Raw genomic sequence first — 22,238 nt, 5'->3', positions numbered from 1 at the left:
ATAGAAACTTCAGAAATGTCATTTGTGTACAGCATCCTTTCTAACCTGTGAGTAGGTGGGTTGTGTGTGAGTGCTGGCATGTGTGTGGCAAAAATCATTGGATAAAAACAAACAAAAAATGGCCAGGCCTAACTTAATTTGGGAGCTCCCTTAACAGCTGGATCCGGGTAGCTTTAACTGCTCTCCCAAGGCACTTGCCTTAGGAAGCCTTTCAAAGGGAGAGATACATAATCATTAAAAAAAACTTGGTAGTGGACATTCCATCAGTCTTATACATAATTATACTTCAGATGATGCAGTGTCCCGTCAAGCTGAATAGGCACATTCTAAAGTAAACAATCCCAGAGCCCCTCTCTTGTAATCTTGTCATTTTGACCTGTTGCATTAACATACAATTCTGTACAAACTGTCCCTGGGACATAAAACTAGTCAAAATATAAAATCCGCTAGGACCTTCAAAAAGTTAGTGCTGACTTATCAGCTCAATATTCGGTACTAAAACATTTACTTAGATCTACTTCATTCTGGACACAGTTCCACATAATGGAAAAATATTGTTTTAGATGACATTACCTTCTTACTTAAATCACTGGTGCTACCCAAACTATAGAATTGTCAAAAACTTGCTTATTAAATTATTCATACCTCTGTCCCAAATTTCCCCACTGTCTTTCATACAGCCTGTTTGAGTTCAGTGTGTACTGGCAGCTATCTATTGTATCACAGGAAGCTTATCTCTAACCCAAACAACAGATGACACAAACACGAGAGCAGTGGACCAAGCCTTGAAGAGTGAGCGGCCTCTAATTTAATATCATTCCCAATGCTCGATCCCTCTTTCTTACTTCTTCAAATTAGTAAGATATTCCATTATTGGAGTGCAATTTGAAAGCCAATTACCATTCACTTTGTTACTTTCACTAGTCTCCATATCATTTTCCTTCAACTAGGACTCCCTTCCCAATAGTAAGTCCTCTTAACCTCTCTGGGGTATGTGGGACGCTAGCAAAATAGCAGAGCGCCAAATTCAAAACAACAAAAATCTCATAATTCAAATTTCTCACACATACAAGTATTATACACCATTTTAAAGATAAACTTCTCGTTAATCCAACCACAGTGTCCGATTTCAAAAAAGCGTTATGGCGAAAGCATAGCATTAGATTATGTTAGGACAGCACCTAGACAAGAAAAACCCCACAGCCATTTTCCAAGCAAGGAGAGGCGTCACAAAAACCAGAAATACAGCTAAAATTACTAACCTTTGATGATCTAAATCAGATAGGACTTCATGTTACACAATACATGTATGTTTTGCTCGATAAAGTTAATATTTATATCCAAAAACCCCATTTTACATTGGCGTGTAATGTTCAGAAATATTTTGCCTCCAAAACATCCGGTGAATGAGCACATCAATTTACAGAAATACTCATCATAAACATGGATAAAATATACAACTGTTATGCATAGAATTAAAGATACACTTCTCCTTAATGCAACCGCTGTGTCAGATTTCAAAAAAGCGTTACGGCGAAAGCACACTTTGCAATAATCTGAGTACAGCGCTCAGTCACCAAAACAAGACATACAGATACCCGCCATGTTGTGGAGTCAACAAAAGTCAGAAATAGCATTATAAATATTCACTTACCTTTGATGATCTTCATCGGAATGCACTCCAAGGAATCCCAGTTCCACAATAAATGTTCATTTTGTTTCGATAAAGTCCATATTTATGTCCAAATACCTCCTTTTTGTTCGCACGTTCAGTTCACTATTCCAAATGCAGAAGGCGCATGCACTAAGTCCAGACAAAAAGTCAAAAAAGTTGCATTACAGTTTGTAGAAACATGTCAAACGATGTATAGAATCAATCTTTAGGATGTTTTTATCATAAATCTTCAATAATATTCCAACCGGACAATTCCTTTGTCTTCAGAAATGAAAAGGAACTCAGCTCGCTCTCACGGCTGCGCGTGTGACTGAGCTCATGGCATTTTTCCAGACACCTGGTTCAAATAGCTCTTATTCTCTCCCCATTCACAGTAGAAGCCTGAAACAACGTTCTAAAGACTGTTGACATCTAGTGGAAGCCTTAGGAAGTGCAATATGACCCCACAGACACTGTATATTGGATAGGCAATGACTTGAAAAACTACAAACCTCAGATTTCCCACTTTCTGGTTGGATTTTTCTCAGGTTTTTGCCTGCCATATGAGTTCTGTTATAATCACAGACATCATTCAAACAGTTTTAGAAACTTCAGAGTGTTTTCTATCCAAATCTACTAATAATATGCATATCCTAGCTTCTGGGTCTGAGTAGCAGGCAGTTTACTCTGGGCACGATTTTCATCCGGACGTGAAAATACTGCCTCCTACCCCAAAGAAGTTAATCTACTATTACCAATAAACTCGATCACTCTCAAACAACATTCTGCTTTTCCCCCATTGCAAGGTTTAAAACAAAACAAACATGATAACTTTATCCATATTGGAAGGCATTGTTTTCATTTTAGTCTACCCTAACAATGTTACTCTATATATTTATTTCAAATTTCTGATGGATATTCACTTTCTGCTTCACACTTATTAAATGTCTATTATTTTAAGATTAACATGTAATGCTTTGGAGGGATCAATATGTATTAACTGAGCTGGCACTGTCTATCAGTCCCCTGTAGATGGCATGGTGCTCTGTCCATAATAAGTCTCTACCTAGCAAGTTAAATGGTTGAGTAGGTGAATACAGAAAATCATTGGGTCTATTTAACAGGGTATGGGATTTATTTCAAAATGCATTACCAGGGTGGAGGAAATCATACAAGCATTTATAGTTTTATTGGTTAGGTTTAAGTCAAGTCCCATACAATGCTTTAACAGTATCTTTATCAAATGATCCATAAAGGGACCACTGAACATTTCTCCACATTTTTTACACCACTTAAGCATGTTGATGTGTGGGTGTGCAAGTTGTATATTATTATTTTTATTGTTATTTCATCAGATTTCTAGTAACCCATTATACTCAATATTATGTTACTTTATCTCTAGTAACCCATTACACGTGTGTTACATCACAAATTCCTCCTCTACACCAGTGTTCTATTCATACAGGGGTTTGAATATTCACTCCAGTGTTATATTTAACAGCATATTTTGGAATAGTCATTTCATATCTCCACATACATAATAACGTTATACAATCAAACTCCAGTGATGAGTCATGTTATCCTCATGTAATCTAAAGGCATGTTACCCTCAGAGACATGTTATCCTTGTTACTAATGAGACGTGTAATCATGTTATCCTCTGAGACATGTTATCATGTAATCCTCGTTACTAATCGAGACGTGTTATCCTCCACCTGTAGATCCAACGGGTGGTGGTGGACAGAACCCTAGATAACGTTACAGACTGAAAAACTCAATTCACAGAACTAGTTGGGGCATTCATTCACCTTTTTCACACGTGAGCTAGTCCCCTGACAGCTCTCATTCACTCAGTAATTTACAGCTAAATTTCAATCTCTTATTATCCAAATTTCAATCATAATAGTAATAATGTCAATCAACTTATTATTCAAATTTCAATCCTCCAAATTTCAATCAGTTTAGTATGCCATATCTCACAATCACACAACTTTCACATCCACATTCACTGAGTACTATTCCTAAACACACTCTAATCTCCCTTATTACCCATGTGCATCTTCAACAATTCTCTTGTCATTACTTGCTATTCCCCATATGTATATCCTGTACATACAGTGGAAGTCAGAAGTTTAGATACACCTTAGCCAAATACATTTAAACTCAGTTTTTCACAATTCCTGACATTTAAAAGTCAGGAATTGAGTAAAACTTCTCTGTCTTAGGTCAGTTAGAATCACCACTTTATTTTAAGAATGTGAAATGTCAGAATAATAGTAGAGAGAATGATTTATTTCAGCTTCTATTTCTTTCATCACATTCCCAGTGGGTCAGAAGTAAACATACACTCAATTAGTATTTGGTAGCATTGACTTTAAATTGTTTAACTTGGGTCAAACGTTATGGGTAGCCTTCCACAAGCTTCCCAAAATAAGGGGTGAATTTTGTCCCATTCCTCCTGACAGAGCTGGTGTAACAGTCAGGTTTATAGGCCTCCTTGCTCGCACACGCTTTTTCAGTTCTACCCACACATTTTCTATAGGCTTGAGTTCAGGGCTTTGTGATGGCCACTCCAATACCTTGACTTTGTTGTCCTTAAGCCATTTTGCCACAACTTTGGAAGAATGCTTGGGGTCATTGTCCATTTGGAAGACCCATTTGCGACCAAGCTTTAACTTCCTGACAGATGTCTTGAGATGTTGCGTCAATATATCCACATAATTTTCTTACCTCATGATGCCATCTATTTTGTGAAGTGCACCAGTCCCTCCTGCAGCAAAGCACCCCCACAACATGATGCTGCGACCCCCGTGCTTCACGGTTGGGATGGTGTTCTTCGGCTTGCAAGCTTCCCCCTTTTCCTCCAAACATAATAATGGTCATTATGTCCAAACAGTTCTATTTTTGTTTCATCAGACCAGAGGACATTTCTCCAAAAAGTACGATCTTTGTCCCCATGTGCAGTTGCAAACCATAGTCTGGCTTCTGACCCACTGTAATTGTGATACAGTGAATTATAAGTGAAATAATCTGTCTGTAAACAATTGTTGGAAAAATTACTTGTGTCATGCACAAAGTAGATGCCAAAACTATAGTTTGTTAACAAGAAATTTGTGGAGTGGTTGAAAAACGAGTTTTAATGATTCCAACCTAAGTGGATGTAAACTTCCGACTTCAACTGTAGATATTTATTATAAATGCCTGTAGATAGCTGTCAGCAAGGCTTTCCATGGTACCGTTACTTCCTCACTCTAGTCTTCTCGTTAGACTAGTGAATAGCCTTCTCTCTATAAGAATATGGGTACCTTTATATGCGTTGGTCGCCTTCATTTTATATCATTTATTTTTTCTACTGATTCGTTTAAATTGACATACTAAAATCAGTTGCCGTCCCACAATTGTTCGCGGATGATGCGTCTCCTCCTGGGCAGCTCATAGTAAGGCTCTGGTCTGGGCGGGTCTCGTCCTCTTTTGGTCAGACAGGAATTTCCCTCATGCTTCATAGAATGCCCCCCACTCCCATGCTTCATAGAATGCCCCCCACTCCCCACTGGAAAGCTTGGCAGGCAGAATGAATAATCCTGTTTGTGACTTCAATTTTTTGTGGAAATTCTTACACAGGGACACTCAAAGTCAATCATAAATTAATCATTGTTTATTATCAGCGCGCTGAAGAGGTTCTAACAAACTTGATGCACCATAGTGAACGTCTGTTAGGAGCTCTCACAGGCAGTCTCATTAGTTCTCTTATTTACTGCAGACAAGTCATATTTGCATGATTTAGCTTATTTATAATTAATTCATCCAACCAATACTGGGTCATGCATGTGACAGATCAATACCTCACGAGGCTTCTTTAAGCTGAGACCTTGAAACTGAGATACAGTGGCTTTCTGAAAGTATTCACCCCCTTGGCATTTTTCCTATTTTGTTGCCTTACAACCTGGAATTAAAATGGACAGGCCATTCCAAGACATTTAAATGTTTCCCCTTAAACCCCTCGAGTGTTGCTTTAGCAGTATGCTTAAGGTCATTGTCCTGCTGGAAGGTGAACCTCCGTCCCAGTCCCAAATCTCTGGAAGACTGAAACAGGTTTCCCGCTAACATTTCCCTGTATTTAACACCATCCATCATTCCTTCAATTCTGACCAGTTTCCCAGTCCCTGCTGATGAAAAACATCCCCACAGCATGATGCTGCCACCACCATGCTTCACTGTGGGGATTGTATTCTTGTGGTGATGAGAGGTGTTGGGTTTGCGCCAGACATAGGGTTTTCCTTGATGGCCAAAAGGCTCAATTTTAGTCTCATCTGACCAGAGTACCTTTTTCCATATGTTTGGGGAGTCTCCCACATGCCTTTTGGCAAGCTTTTTTTCTGGCCACTCTTCCATAAAGCCAAGCTCTGTGGAGTGTACAGCTTAAAGTGGTCCTATGGACAGATACTCCAATCTCTGCTGTGGAGCTTTGCAGCTCCTACAAGGTTATCTTTGGTCTCTTTGTTGCCTCTCTGATTAATTCCCTCCTTGCCTGGTCCGTGAGTTTTGGTGGGCGGCCCTGTCTTAACAGGTTTGTTGTGGTGCCATGTACTTTCCATTTTTTAATAATGGATTTAAATGGTGCTCTGTGGGATGTTCAAAGTTGCGGATATTTTTTTATAACCCAACCCTGATCTGTTCTTCTCCATAACTTTGTCCCTGACCTGTTTGGAGAGCTCCTTGGTCTTCATAGTGTTGCTTCCTTGGTGGTGCCCCTTGCTTGGTGATGTTGCAGACTCTGAGGCCTTTCAGAACAGGTATATATATATATATATATATATATACACTGAGATCATGTGACAGATCATGTGACACAGACTGCACACAGGTGGACTTTATTTAACTAATTATATGACTTCTGAAGGTAATTGGTTGCACCAGATCTTATTTGCACCACTTTTCCGTGTTTTATTTTTTTAAACAAGTTATTGTTTTCATTTCACTTCACCAATTTGAACTATTTTGTGTATGTCCATTACATGAAATCCAAATAAAAATAAATTTAAGTTACAGGTTGTAATGCAACAAAATAGGAAAAACACCAAGGGGTGAATACTTTTGCAAGGCACTGTATCTTTCGTTCTCAAAATAGGGGTCTGGGCGTACTGCCAAATTGCAGATACTGATCGTGAGGGTTCGTCCAATCAGTCACTTGCATGAAAACAGTTATTAGAAAAGCACAAACATAGAACACAGAAATTGGTAAAAAGAAAAGCACCAACATTAAAGTTTCCATCACAACGATTATACACAGTCTTAGTTCATTTGGCCCGATCTGTTCCTTGTACGTTTCTCTCTGTCCTTTTTCCTAGTATTCCCTGCCGGTATCCTGCAGCCTCCTTTCTTCAGTAAGCAGCAGCTCCAGGCCCTGAACTTTGGAGGAATAGGGATGGTCATTGGACATGAGATCACCCACGGGTTTGATGACAATGGTGAGGCAGTCCTCATATTTACAGTCACTGTCCATGTCTGTGTCCAATGTGTTGCACTATCATTTTTAGTATAGAGTATTAATTAATGGGAAAATGTTAAGAGATTGCATCACAATTAATTCCACATTATATCTTTCAAAACAGGCCGTAATTTTGACAAGGATGGTAACATGCTTAACTGGTGGAGTAATTATTCTGCTGAGCACTTTAAGGACCAGTCACAGTGCATGGTGCAACAATATGGCAACTTCAACTGGAAGCTTGCAGGAGGACAAAATGTGAGTTTCTCAATGTAGCTGAAGCATGGGCAAAATGTTAAATGTATTTGGGTATAATGACTAAAACTTCATTTTAGCTATAAAAGATTATAGAAGATGCTAAAAAAATGTAAGAACCTCGACTGAGTGTTTACCATTTAGCTGTCAGTGTGTTAAATACGTCCTGCAGTGATTTTAGAACTTTTTCCAATATTTTAAGTATAAATATACTAATGTACATACACTTAAGACCACCTAAATCAGGTGTTAAATGAGGTGAAAAGGAGACTGGAGTAGGACTTTAATGACTGTCTCTATGTTGCCCCAGGTCAGTGGAATTAGTACTTTGGGGGAGAACATCGCAGACAACGGAGGTGTTCGGCAAGCTTACAAGGTGCGACACCAAATTATGTCACCCTGACAAAACACAATGAACCACTTTATAACAAAAACAAAAAAATCTCTGACTAAATACAATCTAATTATATTTTATATTTGTATGTTTTTTTGTGTGTTTGTGGTCAGGCCTACATGAAGTGGGTGGAGAGAGAAGGAGAAGAGCTTCGTTTACCTGGTCTGGACATGGACCACAAGCAACTTTTTTTTCTTAACTTTGCCCAAGTGAGTAAGCTCCCATTTTAATAAATTGAGTAGTCTAAAGCAGGCTTCCCCTACAGGGGTGGGCAACTCCAGTCCTCAAGGGCCTGATTGGTGTCACAGTTTTGCCCCAGCTAACTCACCTGACTACAATAATCACATAATCATGATCTTCAGTTTAGAACGCAATTTTATTAATCAGCTGTGTTTGCTAGCATGGAGAAACAGTGTGACACCAATCAGGAGTTGCCCACCCCTGCGCCTAGCACTACACAGCTGATTAAAATAATCAAAGCTTGATGATGAGTTGGTTATTTGAATCCGCTGTGTAATGCTAACCGAGGTTGGGAAACCCTGGTCTAAAGTAGGCCACTGTTTCTCAACCTTTATTACACCAGGGACCTAAAAGCTAAATTAGCGTCCTTCCTCCACTGCTGTCCACAGACCACTGAGAAACACTGGTCTAGAGACCACTGAGAACAAAAACCCAAAGAGATTATATTTTCCTAAATACTTGGTTTTCAAGAGATAAACAATTGGACCAAGGAGTTTAAAACTACACCAGATCATGACTTTATATCAAGCGACCTACCTAGGGGTACAGACTGTTTTTTTTTAAAGATCCCCGCGGTGCCAGGGAAAACAAGGCAAGAGCAAAGCCAGGCTAGTGTTTTTATAGTCCTTATCCAAAATCAGGTCAAAAGCCAATGTCTGCATAACAGCCAAACAAAATCCCTACTGGGAATGTTCAGTTGGGCTGTCGAAAGGCACTTTGGAAAAAAAACTTTTCTCAGGCATATCAATTTCATTATCATTTAATGGTTTACATTTACTGTATATTCAGGCAAAAAATATCAGCACTGGTAAAATGCGAACACATGTAGTAGAGAAAAGAAATGGGCTTTTACTGTATCAAACTTGAATGATTTAATTAGTGATACATCTTTCTCCTCCAGGTATGGTGTGGTGCCTATCGGCCTGAATATGCCAGCCAGTGCATCAAGACTGACTCCCACAGTCCCCTGGAATACAGGTAACGACCAACAGTAAAAATGTAGCGCTTGGCTATTCCAACATACAGTATTTTCTGTCAATCTGTTAACACTCAATTACCTATCTTCTCTCACAGGGTACTTGGCTCCCTACAGAATTTTGGAGCATTCTCAGATGCATTCCAGTGCAAACCAGGTACTCCCATGAATCCTGAGATGAAATGTCGGGTGTGGTAGCCAGTTTGGGCTTTTCGCCTCTACTCTTGTTATTTATTTCTTGACTGGGGCAGCTAAACGAAAGAACATGCTTAACAACCACCTTGTGTTATACTGACGCCAAAGAGGCATCCTGCCTTGAAGTATGTCTGATTGATTTACATGGCAGAAGATAAGACATTTACACAAGTGTTACGGATTGGATAACTGACCAAACTACACCCTAGTATCACCACTTGAAGCAGACGTAAACTACGACGAGACAGGAAAAACACTTGGAATGCGTATGTACTTATATGGCTACTCAACCTAAAGATGTTGTCTGTGGGTGAACAGTTTTGCTTGTTCTTGTTTACAAGTGGTTTTGTTGTATACATGCATACATCTGAAGCTCCTATGGACCAACGTGGGTGGTCAGTCCATGCATAGTCGGGCAAATGTAGGACATTCCTAAGACCTTGTAGAATATGTTTGAGCCAAGCTGGCTTTACATGCTTTAACTGACTTTTTAAAGAATTTCCTATATAACTCTTTGTTGTTTTCATCCAGATGGCAAATACACAGCGCTTTTTAAGCCCACATATTTAGTGGCTTTCATTTATGTGCAACTATCTTTTGGTACTGAGTTGCCTGGTACGATCCTGTCTGATATGGAACATTTGTTTTTTAAGACATTTTGGCACAGGGCAACAGGCAAAAGTGAATAATAAGTCTGACATTACAGTGTGACTATGAAATGAATAAAGGCTCTGTGAAAATGAAGAGCAGCGGTGACCTAGAGATGGACATTAGTCTCACTCCTAGGCCAAGGCTTGGCTACGTCACTCTTTGAAATGAAACAATTTACCTGAAGACATCAGACTGTTAAACCTTTGCAGCTTTAACGTTATGAACATTTTGAAAATCTAAAAAAGGATGGCTTAAAATGTTTTTGATATAGCATATATAAAAGTGAGATCTACGAAGATATATGCTTGGCAATAAGCTTAAATACTTCCTAGGCTAGCACTGTTTTGTTTGAGATTCATTTATAGTGATAATGATCTGCCATGGAGTGATCAATGTCTTATTTATATTAGATGCTCAATACTCGATCACAACTGAAAGTGATTTGACTTACTTGACTGACTTATTGTTGTGTTACAGTATGTTTCAGAGACAAACATTTGATCAACAGTGCTCCTGATCTCGGGCTTTATCCACACAGCACCAGTCAGCATTTGGGACTAGGATATGATCAGAAAGAAACGTTTAGAGGAGTGTTTTTCAAAAGGGTGCATAGAAGTCTTTTAAGTGTATACAATGCTTTGTGTTTTCCACATAAAATAAAAAACAGAACAGAAAACTGTCCCCAGCATCCCGTAATAGTCATGGGGTTAGCGCCTACCAATAGTCCTGGCATCGCCAGCAGAAAGTAAGAGGGGGGTGATACTTCATATAATGAGGAATGTGCAGCCGTGTCCTTTCCTCCATGTCTCCTTCCTCCGTTTAAAAAAAATATATACAGAGACAAATACACTCTTTACTTTTGGATCCGGATACCCCTTTCCATATTGGGTGTGCAAGAAATAGAGAAAGTAAATAAAATATTATATTCCCCCCAAAAAAGGGATAGGTGTAGCATTTTTTTATGGTCTGGCTTGGATGTCTAAAATACCAATATTTCAGATATCACTACGTGTTCCACAATAGTTTCCAGAACAGGCAAAACATGTTCACAATTTGAAGTTGTTTTTTAAAAAAAAGTCCATTGTTCATAATTCCTTAGCCGTTGTTGTGTATCTTGCCGTGATTGAACACACGCTCTTCTGAGAACATCTAAAAAATAGAACTTGATTATTGTATGCAACCTTTGAGGCAAAACCCTATAGTCATTGGCATATCCACACAGAGGTGGAACGTAGGTTTGAATAGAGAAGCAGGTGAAGTCCAGGTGAAGGGGCACGTCTTGATCTCTGCCATTGACTAGCGGCCCAGAGAAAGACTGTGCTGGTGCGTGTGTGGGGACAGTTGGGAGCCTGGTAACTAATCGCTATAGGGGCCTCTTGGACAGACTGACAGATTGTCACTGGGGAAATAGCTTCTCATTAGAGAGTTGCCGGTCAAGGCCAGAACTGTTATTTTCTACCTTGATTAACAAGTAATGACAGCAGAACTAAAGGGCAGAACAGGAGAGAGCGACTGAGAACCTGACAACATGATCAAACAGATTGCCATGGTGGTGGAACAGAGGCTTTTGAAGCACTGCTGGGGAAAGAAAACACACAGACGTTGTTAAAAGCTCAACACGGTCATTGAGAAAATTCAGGATGCCTTTGTCAATTGAACATGACTGTTATGTCTGATCAGAGGCTGATTTAGTGAATGTTCATGATATATGTATCTTGCCTTTGAAGCTTTATTTACAATCACTTTGCCTGTTTACTTCTTGTAATGGCTTGGATGTTGTACAGTGCAGTGCAGGGGATTCCGATAGCTTTGTTACTGGTGCCTGTTTCACTTGGGATGTGAGTGGTGAAGTAGTTTGTTGCCAATCAAAGCGACTATCCATAGTTGACAAGGAATTAAAATAACCAACAGTGACAATATAAAGATAAAAGCTAGATAAGCTACTTGGGTTGCTTCTGAAATAGCACCCTATTCCCTATATAGTACACTACTTTGGGATGTGCCATTGTATTTGTTGTTTGGTTGTCCATTTAAACTAACTGTTATAATGGTTTCATCATGCACATAAGATTTAAACAATACCATTTGCACAAAATCAGTTTGAGAATTGTACATACCTCTTACACATATAATTATCTATATAAACAGCTATTTTTGTGACTCAATCTGTTATTAGCGCCGTCAATTGATTATTTACCTGAAACGTTTCAAGTCACTTTTTTTCAATGTTTTATTGTGATCATTATAAAGAGCTATGGAGCTAAATCCTCACTTCTCAAACTAGTGAGTCATTTTCAAACTTTTATGTTAAATGTTTGTGTACATCACAATGTTCTGAATTTGTGCCGTTTTGTGATAAAAATGCATATTGCATTGCATTAGTAATATGCAAATTGTTACTGTATATCCTGGTGTAAAAACAAATGCTATACCTATTGAAGATATTATGTAAATTGATTAAATTCACTTTTATCTAAACATAACAAGTGTTGGGCCTGAGTTCTGTGGAATCCAAGTTGGATATTTTAACACTGTTTATATTACCTTACATAAGATATATATATATATATATATATATATATACACACACATACATACATACCATATATATATATATATATATATATACACACACATACATACATACATACATACATACATACATATATATATTATACACACACACATACATACACATATATATATATATATATATATATATATATATATACACACACACATATATATATATATACACACACATACATATATATACATATATATACATATATACATATATACATACATACATATATACATACATACATACATACACATACATACATACATATACATATACATACATATACACATATACATATACATACACATACATACATATACATATACATACACATACATACATACATATATATACATACATATATATACATACATACATACATACACACACATTTTTGCCTAGATAAACCCAAGTCGATCTAACGGTGCTATTTCTTCCAGATCAGGTACAAATATTTAATTCATGAGAAGTTGACAGCTTGTGTGTGTTCCAGTTCTCCATGTCAAAAATAATATGGTTACTGTAAGGTCGTACAGCCAACACCTGGCAGCTCTGTCCAGATCAGATGACTGAACTCCATGGTTGAATTTCACAGATCTCTGCAAAACACTCAACAACAACAGAGAAGTCATTGTATTCAATCCCATAAGCCACTAAACACAATTTTAATTGGGCACAACACATACATACAAAAAGTATTTCAAACACAGTACATTGTAGAACGTCACAGACCATTGAGCAATTACTATACAAGTCAAACAAATCTTCAATGTTAAATGTTATGTGAGGTATCTGATTTAAGGAAAAAGTATCAGGATAATTTATGGGAATGTCTAGCGAGGCATGTGTAAGTCAGCACTAGCCTCAGCACACATACAGCGAGTGTTTAAATTAGCTGCTCTGTGACGGAACTGGAGTGACTGGCCACTCAGCAGTAAACAAGCAACTTTATACTATTTAATAACATTATCCACAATCATAAATAAGGATTTACAAGCTGGACAAACATCTAGTAATCTACTATATCGAGAATCAAAATTGATTTGGTTGTAGCGAGTTGGGGTATCCATTATAAGAAACATTGACGCAGATTCAGGTTATAATCATCCTGCTTCACAGTCCGGATTTGCCCCTCTTGATTGGTGGTCGGGGTTCAGCTCTCCTCCCCAAAGTGTACTTGAGTTGTCACAGGTCCAGGGTGTGTTCAGGCTTCATCTGGTACAAACATCATCGTTGCACTGGGAGGAGATGCAGTGAGATACCTAGGTTATACTACTATATGGATAAACCTTCAACAGGGTATTTTACATAGCGCTCTGATAAAGGTTGACTGACTGAAAGCTCAGCCACAATTAAATACGTTTGCATATGACTGGAAGTGTGCAAAGACTTTTGCCTCCAACACCTTCACTAATAAGCTGTGTGTGCGGTAGATTCTGCATGTAATTACATAGCGAAAGGTCGAAAGATGGGTACTCTTTCATAGCTATACTCATTCAAAGCAAAAACAATAGTTCAAAAACGACTCAGGGGGATGAGGATAATTTAAATACATCGGGTAGGAAACCCTGTTCCTGGAGTGCCGGAGGTACTGCAGGATTTTATTCCAACTAGGCACCACACCTGAGCTAATTGATCAGTTCAGCACACCTGGTCTTCCCGTCGGTTAAATCAAAAACATGAAGTGCCTACAGCTCTCAAAGATCGGGGTTTCCTACCCCTGCTGTACATGTACTCAGACAGGTAAGTCAACTGTGAGTGACATAATGAGTAAGCACACTGCTCCAAGGTCACAGTAGTAAGATTTCTCGGATATTCTGCTGCCAACAGTAGCTGTTGTAGGACATTTATAACTCTCACATTCATCAGCATGTGAACGCCCGCACTCTAGAACATCCCTTCAGTTCTAAATACAGTCGAGAGGAAATTGTCAACTCAGTTTGGAGATGTTATTGCGGCCCACACTGTAGGCAGTCAGCGTGCCTGTAGGTGCAAATCCAGGGGAAGACACGTCACGTTTTCCCATAGCTAGCACGTAGTACTGCTATATATACACACCATATGTTTTAGACTTCGGCGTAGCTACTGTTTTGTTTTACAGACAGTATTTTCATTTCCTTTGTGCCTTTTGAGTTTTATGTGGGCTGCATTGATGAGGATGTACTGGTCCTTGGGCTTGATTCATTTATGCTGTAGATAAAGGTTCTGTAGTTTGATTTATGCGAGCCAAATATTCTCCTTATTTCTGAATGCCACTCTCTCAGAAATGTGGAAACTCAGGAATAGAGAGCTTTTAGCCCATTCTGGAGAAGGGATGAGATTTAATCCGTTTTGCTGTCAAATGAAATGCTACAATGGCTGGATTTACAGCCAACTAGGGCAGCTAAGTGTTGGCGCAAACATTTTAATTTTAATGCGTCATTGAGAACAGGACTTGGCCTTCAGCCACAGGAACACTCTCCTGCCACAGACGTACAACTGACAGCAGGTCTCATAAAAGGTTCAATGACATTAACTTAATTCAATCTTCCAATAACAGAAACACATAGCTTCTTTGCCATGCAGCACACCTCACAGAAGCTAGCATGTAGTGTAGAATTTAGGGACCACCTCGCAATGCCCTGTGCACCAAGCCCTGTCCAGGGGAAACCTCGTGGCTTCCTGAGGGAGAGGGTGGAACAATGTCCCTGGGGCACCTGGCAAGGGGCACAGAGCCAGAAATGCGGTAGGGCACAGGGGCTCCCGAGTGGTGCAGCGGTCTAAGGCACTGCATCTCAGTGCAAGAGGCATCACTATAGTGGTTCGAATCCAGGCTGTATCACATCCGGCCGTGATTGGGAGTCCCATAGGAAAGCATACAATTGGCTCAGCATTATCCGGGTTTGGCTGGGGCAGGCAGTCATTGTAAATAAGATTTTGTTCTTAACTGACTTGCCTAGTTAAATATAGGTTAAATAAATAAAATAAAATGCAGGGGACTGAAGTGATTCCCCTTGGAGAAATCTAGCATTTCCAGCTCTGATTCAGACACAGATAGCAGCCTGTGAGTGACACTGTTTACTACCAGACAGGCCAGAGGACCTATGTGGGCATATTAACCCACCCACACTGGGTGAGCTGGAGTCATTTCTCACCATTGACAGATTAAGTTGAAACTTGTTCTCCTGTGATTATCAAACAGCCACATGCCTTTTTAACTCATGCTGTCATGTTTAGCTCATGATAACCATGATAAGCTGGCTATCTATGAAATGCATCGCCTTCCGGGATTACAGACCGCGGCACTGCAATGTAGACGTTGGAGCCTAAAGGCTTATTTCACCCACCTCTTCACCCTTATAAAGAAAACATAAAGCTTGCTGTGTTCCCGAGCTGGTGAGAGGACATCTGCTTGTCCTCAGCAGTCACGGGGAAACACCCATGCCTTGCTGGCTCTAGGCCTGGCACTGTGAAGTGTTAGCAGCACATTGGCCTGCCTGAGGGCAGCCTGCAGAGCCCACATGCTGAGCCTCTTAGGCCTGCAGACATCACTAACAATCACCGGGTCACCAGCCACTCAGTATGACTCTATTTCTCGAGGCATGTGCTTACAAAAACCCTATTGTGTTGTTGAATGACAAAACGATGGGTGGGTGGACGTAAACGTGACTATTAGGGATGTAATGATTCACCGACACGCATCGGTCCCCGATTCAAAATGTTGAAGATACGACTGCATCAGTCCACAGTCCCCAAACTGATCCAAATGTAGCACGCGTCGGTCAGAAAATTGATTTAAACATTCCGAATTGCCGATTTCCTCCAACGTTTTGCTCATATTAAGTTCTACCTTCCCGAAAATGCCACATCTTTTGTGACAACTTATCCTTCAGTGTCGAACTAAGCATGTAACTGTGTTGACAGTCACAGATCTACAAGTCGTTTTGCACGCCGAACAACCCCAGGGAATATCAGTAGCGTAGTCGAACTGCGCCCTGTGTCCCTTCACACACTGACCACTGAGGTCAAATAAGAACTGGAGGATGCGTCCATGATGTCTGTTGTTTCCTATGTTTATATTCACGTTCACATAGGTTCAAGGTGGCCAGACCGGGCACTCAACGTTATAGCTCCAATTTGTGTTTCTGAATGGTGGTTTAAGATAACACATGATTTAGACAGATTATAACACATGAACTATTAAATAACCAAGAAAGGGTAAATGGAGAGTGAAGATTTTCCACAGGTTAAAAATATAAACCCTGCCAGTCTGACCTCTCCCTACAACAAATGATCAACAGCTCAACCTAGTCACGGGAACATCCTCGGGAGATGAAACAGCAGCTATGGTATTCTTGGTCTGTCTGTTCTCTTCCTGATTCCATAGGAGCACTAAGAAATCATCAGGTTCTCATGGGAGCCTTTTCAAAACCTCACACTGTAGGGATATGCTGAAAAACCCATTACACCAGCCAGAAAGACCATTGTCAAGGTTCAAAGGGGTTTTGAGAAGTAAGAGTGATAATACAGGCTGCCTATCTAAAATTGAAGAAGAGATCTGGGTTATGGAGTGCAGGCAGAACGTGTGTGGCATTGTCAATAAGGAGTATTCTCTGATACACGTGTGGCTGTGTCTGCACACAGCATCAGTGGAAAATCACCATGAGGAACTTGTCCGCAGCTTGGAAAAACTCAGCGCGTTCTCTCAGAGTGACATGATCTAAAATGTTCCACTCTGTGCTTTCACAACAGCAGTAATCACTAAATCACAATAATATCAATTATTCCAGAACATGGTCTCTCTCAAGAATGTTCTTGTCTTGCCCATCATTGGTTGGTTGCCAACTTACCTGTGGTCTCTCCCCTGCTTGTACATTGGCTGAGATGTCAAGAGCATTGGAAATGTCCTCCAATGGTACATAGTCTCCAGGTGAATCCTGGACAAAGTGTAGCAGAACTTTTTCTCCACCTGTATAGTACACGAAACACAGCATGGAAAGGCCTGAGATGCATACCAACAACCTGAAATATCAGTCTAGTGTGAACTGATGTTATCAAACTGCCATCTGGTGGAGAGTCTATAGTACAGTCACACATAGAACAAGGAGCCGGATGTTTCAGCAGAAGTATAAATCTGAAGCATGTGGTTGGAATTTCCATTCACCACCAAATACTGTTATGAGAGGAAGCCCAGTGGCCAGGAGTGGGAGAAAATGGAGCGAGACTGGGCCGACATTCTGCTCATTTTCTCATCTATGAAACATTTGATCTCAATACAATTTTCTAATCCCAAAAAAAGGATTGTCACAAACAGAGGACTACGTTTTATAGACTTTACCCCTTCACCAAAGTTTCTAAGAATTGCATTGTTTAGAAAGTCTGCAAGGGCGAATTGAGTCATTGCACACGTGTACTTCATAGGCGTTCCCTAATGGAAATATGCAAATGCGTGCTAGAACGAACCAATAGGATCTCGCTAGCTCGTGCTTGGTTTTGCCCACCTCCTTGCTTGTTCTGCCTACTATGCTTCATTTGCTGCCATTGGAAACGACATGTTGTAGTGTATCTTGGGTTAGTTATAAATATCTTTGGTACAGTACACAAAAGGTGGCCACAGCATTAGATCTATTTATGGAAAAAAAATCCCCTGAGGATCTTAACTCATGACACTGACATTTACATTTTAGTCATTTAGCAGACGCTCTTATCCAGAGTGACTTACAGTAGTGAATGCATACATTTCATACAATTTCATTAAAAAACCATTTCTGTGCTGGCCCCCCGTGAGAATCGAACCCACAACCCTGGCGTTGCAAACACCATGCTCTACCAACTGAGCTACACTTACTTTCACACATTGCTATTTTTTATGTATTTAGCTAATATTTGAAAAACATATATTTCCAGCAATAAATTCTAATCACAACAGCTTTGAGATGTCTTTCCAGACAGGTCAACCCCTGAAAGCTGTATTTCTGACCTATATATGGTTCAGTCTGGCGATTATCTGGAATATACTTCAACCTTTTCTCCCCATGTCTGTGTTTGGACCTACCTTTGGCCACGATGAGCATGCCTCCACTCTGTAGGAGGTCCCCAGTGAAGTTCCCCTGGATCCCTTGAGCTTTGGCCTGGAAGACAGAGCAGAGGATAAATCATGTAAAACACCTTCCAATTCCACTCAGACAGACAGAAGAGGACATATACATGCAGTATCAACTGAACATAACCCCCCTCCCGTGTCAACCATGAATACAGCAATTGGACAAATTGAAATCACAAACGTTACCTTTGTCGTAACCTCTCGTATTTTCTTCCCCAGTGCTGCAGGAACCACACTCAGAGCCGTGTACCTGTTTACAAATGTAAAATTACAAAATGTAAGTTCTATGACAGAGCTATTTTTCTTCTTGGCACTCCAAGTAGTACACCTAGGGAAGTAAATAGCACTCAGACGACCTAGCTTACCTTTTGAAGCCCAGGTCCTTGTAGCATTGCTTTTTCTCGTCAATGTAAAGGTCTGCCACAGAAGACAACAGGAGGATTATGATACAATCGACAAATTCTCAAAACTCTTACTATGGCAGGGCATTTATGGTCGGCTGTGGAATCCAACAGGAGGCAGGTTTATTGCTTTCCTAGTAAATGGCCATAACTATGTAACTATGGCTACTTAGGACACACCCACTTGCACTGAGTGTTACAAAAGGAAGCTACATATGTTGTGTAAGGGTGACAAAGCTTCTATTGATTCTAAATGACAAACTGTCATTAAAAAGTAAAATGGTATTCAAAGATCAATATATTTTGATATACCTAAAAAAAAATGTATACACTATTTAAGAAAATATTTTATTTGCTTAAATAAAACATTTTTATTTAAAAAAAAAACGTTTTAAAGTCAATTGTGTTTGAATACATTTGTGGTTGCTTGAGAAGTCAAAAAGGTTGGGTTGTAGACATCATTGGTGTATTGACACTTACAGCCAACTGTAATGTGACTTTGGACAACTGACTCGGTGCCCGCAATCGAGAATCTGTTTTTTTGCAAAGCATTAATTGTTTTTCTAACCTCCTTTGAAAAATCCTCCCTCCTTAAACTCCTTCAGGCCTGTCTCCTCAGGTCCAATGCCCACCAGGGCGATACCGTGGGCTGTCAGGTCTGGTTCCAGTTTACTGATCTCTGCAGCTGTCCAGCGGCACACCTGGCAGCCAAACCTGCGCAGGAAGAACAGGACCACAGGCTTGTCACGCCAAAAAGACTGGAGCTCCACACTCTGCAACAAATGACAGAGAAAAATGACATGTTATGAAAGATTGAGGGAGGGAGGCAAGGAGGGAGGTTACTTCCCTGAGTAGTTATGTTATCTCTCATAGGAGAGTGTTTAAATTGAATGAAGTACATTAGTGGCTCACAAACAATGACTGAGTGGATAATCAATGTAAAATGGTCGGTCAGAACAAAGTAACACTTTCATGTTATGAAACATTGAGAGAGTGAGGAGGGAGGCAGGATAGAAGTAAGCAAGGGAGTGGGAGGTATGAAACGTTGAGGGAGGAGGTAGATAGGGAGTGGTTGAGATGGGAAAGAACAATGTTTGTGCTCCCTCTACTGAATTGTATTGATCATTTTGACCCATACCTAGGGGATGCCATTTACAATTTGCTGCAATAAGAAGATGGATGAAGAGGTAATGGTCAGGTTGTGATTTCAGCAAGGGAGTCATTATACCAATAATTAAAGTGCTGCCTGTGGCTCGCAAAGTAGCTAGTTAGCTGGCTAGGAAAGCCGTTCACAACCTTTGTAAACCTGGCACAACCCGATAAAGAGAAAACCGATTTGGCCGAACCAGTAAAAACCTGGGTCTATATCTACCTAGTATTGTAATGAAACAAGGAGGGAGCAGATCTTCTAGCCCGAAGTCCAGCGCGACTGTGCAGCAAAAGCATGCTCGTACGTCAGAGTCGATATCCGCGCTTACAAACCCAGGGTCGTTACACTATCTTCCAAGTCAGCTAGCTAACGCTAGCTAGGAGCCTAAACCCACCATTCTGACGCACACATTGACGTTTCAACACATACGTACCTCTCCAGAAACACTCTTCAACAAGTTCGTTCCAACTGGCTTTAGTTCAATCTTTGCCATTTCCACAGAAGGTATTGAATTGACTGGAGACAATATACGTTAGTAAAAACGACTCTTACTCAACCGACTATATCAGACACGCTGGTTGCACAACGACCACGCCTATTTCCATATTGATATCCAATCACAATAGAGAACAACACCCTGGCGCGATGAACGCACGTGGGCGGGTTTGATAACATAAAGTATACATTTTTATGAGCAGATACAAAGTAGCCTATATTCCAATTTCCAGTATTGTTGAGTAAAGTGAATAGATGGGATTATATCTAGCTATATATTCAAAGATTATGTAATTTCGCGCAGTTTGTGCATGCGTTTGAAGCACAAAACAGACACATTTTCAAGTTTCAAGTTTTATTACTATATGTACGGGTTTACAGCAGCCTGGTCTCATAAACTAGACGTAACACAGTAAATTTAAATCCGGAACTCTCAAATTAGTATGATATGTTATGTTTGGTTACATAAAACAGAAGATTACTTAAGGCAGACAGTAGGGTGGGTGGGTGTATAATGTGAACGTCTAGCAACCCAATGGTTGCGTGTTTGAATCTCATTACAGACAACTTTGCAACTACTTAGCATGTTAGCCAACCCTAACACCTAACCACTAGCCTAGCTAATGTTAGCCATCTAGCTAAGGTTTGCGTTAGCCACAACAAATTGCAATTTGTAACATATTGTAGTAATTCTAAATCGAAGCATATCACACACATTGTAATTGGTAGTATATCATATGAAATGGATGATGGACATCCACAAATTAATACATACCATATGAAATGAAACATAATATACTAATTGAAATATCACGAATTTACATGTATTATGTTATGTCTATCCATGAGTCCAGGTTGCATACAGGTGGAATGAAACGCTTACTTGCAGGTTCCTTCTGGAACAACGCAACAACTAGAAATAATAAAAGATAAGAATACGAATATAAAGTAAATGGCCCAGTAGAATATAATAAATATTTTAACATAAATCCAATATAGGAAGCCCCCATTTTTTGTCCCATATTTACATGTATTATGGGGAAGGTGGGATTGGTGGGCAAGTGTTCAAATTGTGCAATATTTAGCAATCATAATAGTCCTGCACAGTAGACAGGTCATAACACCCATAAAACTTAGCGGTCAAACACGGAAATGGTTCCAATCGTTTTTTCAGCATTCATTTTTCACTTTGGGAATTTTACAAACAATTCAAACGAAGTATGTGTTTGGTGTAGGCCTACCTCGGCGTGATGTTTTTATAACCATATAATTTTCTCACGGACAAAGTGAGTATTATCAATATATTCGCCTCGATTTACTCAAGGCGATACAAATAGTCTGGGTAGCCATTTGATTAGCTATTCATGAGTCTTATGGCTTGGCGGGTAGAAGCTGTTTAGAAGCCTCTTGGACCTAGACTTGGCGCTCCGGTATCGCTTGCAGTGCAGTAGCAGGGAAAACAGTATGACTAGGGTGGCTGGAGTCTTTCACAATTTTTAGGGCCTTCCTCTGACACCGCCTGGTATAGAGGCCCTGAATGGCAGGAAGCTTGGCCCGATGATGTACTGGGCCGTACGCACTACTTTCTGTAGTGCCTTGCGGTCGGAGGCCAAGCAGTTGCCATACCAGGCAGTGATGCAACCCGTCAGGATGCTCTCGATGGTGCAGCTGTA

General features: G+C 40.0%; 2 protein-coding genes across 2 annotated transcripts in view; one reads left to right on the top strand and one right to left on the bottom strand.

Moving 5' to 3' along the window:
* The window catches only part of mmel1 (membrane metallo-endopeptidase-like 1), a 47,858-nt gene extending 35,522 nt beyond the window's left edge, over window positions 1–12,336 (top strand). The window contains exons 19-24 of the mRNA XM_029694723.1: window positions 7,003–7,122; window positions 7,267–7,400; window positions 7,708–7,773; window positions 7,905–8,000; window positions 8,933–9,009; window positions 9,106–12,336. Of these exons, the coding sequence (XP_029550583.1) occupies window positions 7,003–7,122; window positions 7,267–7,400; window positions 7,708–7,773; window positions 7,905–8,000; window positions 8,933–9,009; window positions 9,106–9,205 (593 nt within the window). The 3' untranslated portion in view covers window positions 9,206–12,336. The remainder of the gene's footprint in view (window positions 1–7,002; window positions 7,123–7,266; window positions 7,401–7,707; window positions 7,774–7,904; window positions 8,001–8,932; window positions 9,010–9,105) is intronic.
* Window positions 12,337–13,073: 737 nt separating this feature from the next.
* Window positions 13,074–20,673, bottom strand: prxl2b (peroxiredoxin like 2B). Its single transcript, XM_029694721.1, has 7 exons — window positions 20,504–20,673; window positions 19,489–19,693; window positions 18,885–18,936; window positions 18,706–18,769; window positions 18,472–18,547; window positions 17,267–17,385; window positions 13,074–13,675 (listed from the first exon to the last, which is right to left on the bottom strand). Exons 1-7 carry the CDS (start codon window positions 20,561–20,563, stop codon window positions 13,649–13,651), a joined length of 603 nt encoding a protein of 200 aa, XP_029550581.1. The 5' UTR covers window positions 20,564–20,673; the 3' UTR covers window positions 13,074–13,648.
* Between the last annotated feature and the right edge of the window lie 1,565 nt (window positions 20,674–22,238).

The sequence above is a fragment of the Salmo trutta genome, chromosome 16 (genome assembly GCF_901001165.1).
Source record: "Salmo trutta chromosome 16, fSalTru1.1, whole genome shotgun sequence".
Lineage (NCBI taxonomy): Eukaryota > Metazoa > Chordata > Actinopteri > Salmoniformes > Salmonidae > Salmo > Salmo trutta.
The sequence above is the reverse complement of the archived record's forward strand: the minus strand, read 5'-3'. Positions and strand labels throughout refer to the sequence as shown.

Coding starts and splice junctions, on each gene's coding strand:
- prxl2b (XM_029694721.1), bottom strand. CDS start 20,563: ATGGCAAAGATTGAACTAAAGCCAGTTGGAACGAACTTGTTGAAGAGT. Junction 17,386..18,471: donor CATGCTCATCGTGGCCAAAG/GTAGGTCCAAAC, acceptor TGTACTATACAG/GTGGAGAAAAAGTTCTGCTA. Junction 13,676..17,266: donor AAGCAGGGGAGAGACCACAG/GTAAGTTGGCAA, acceptor ATCTCCTCCCAG/TGCAACGATGATGTTTGTAC.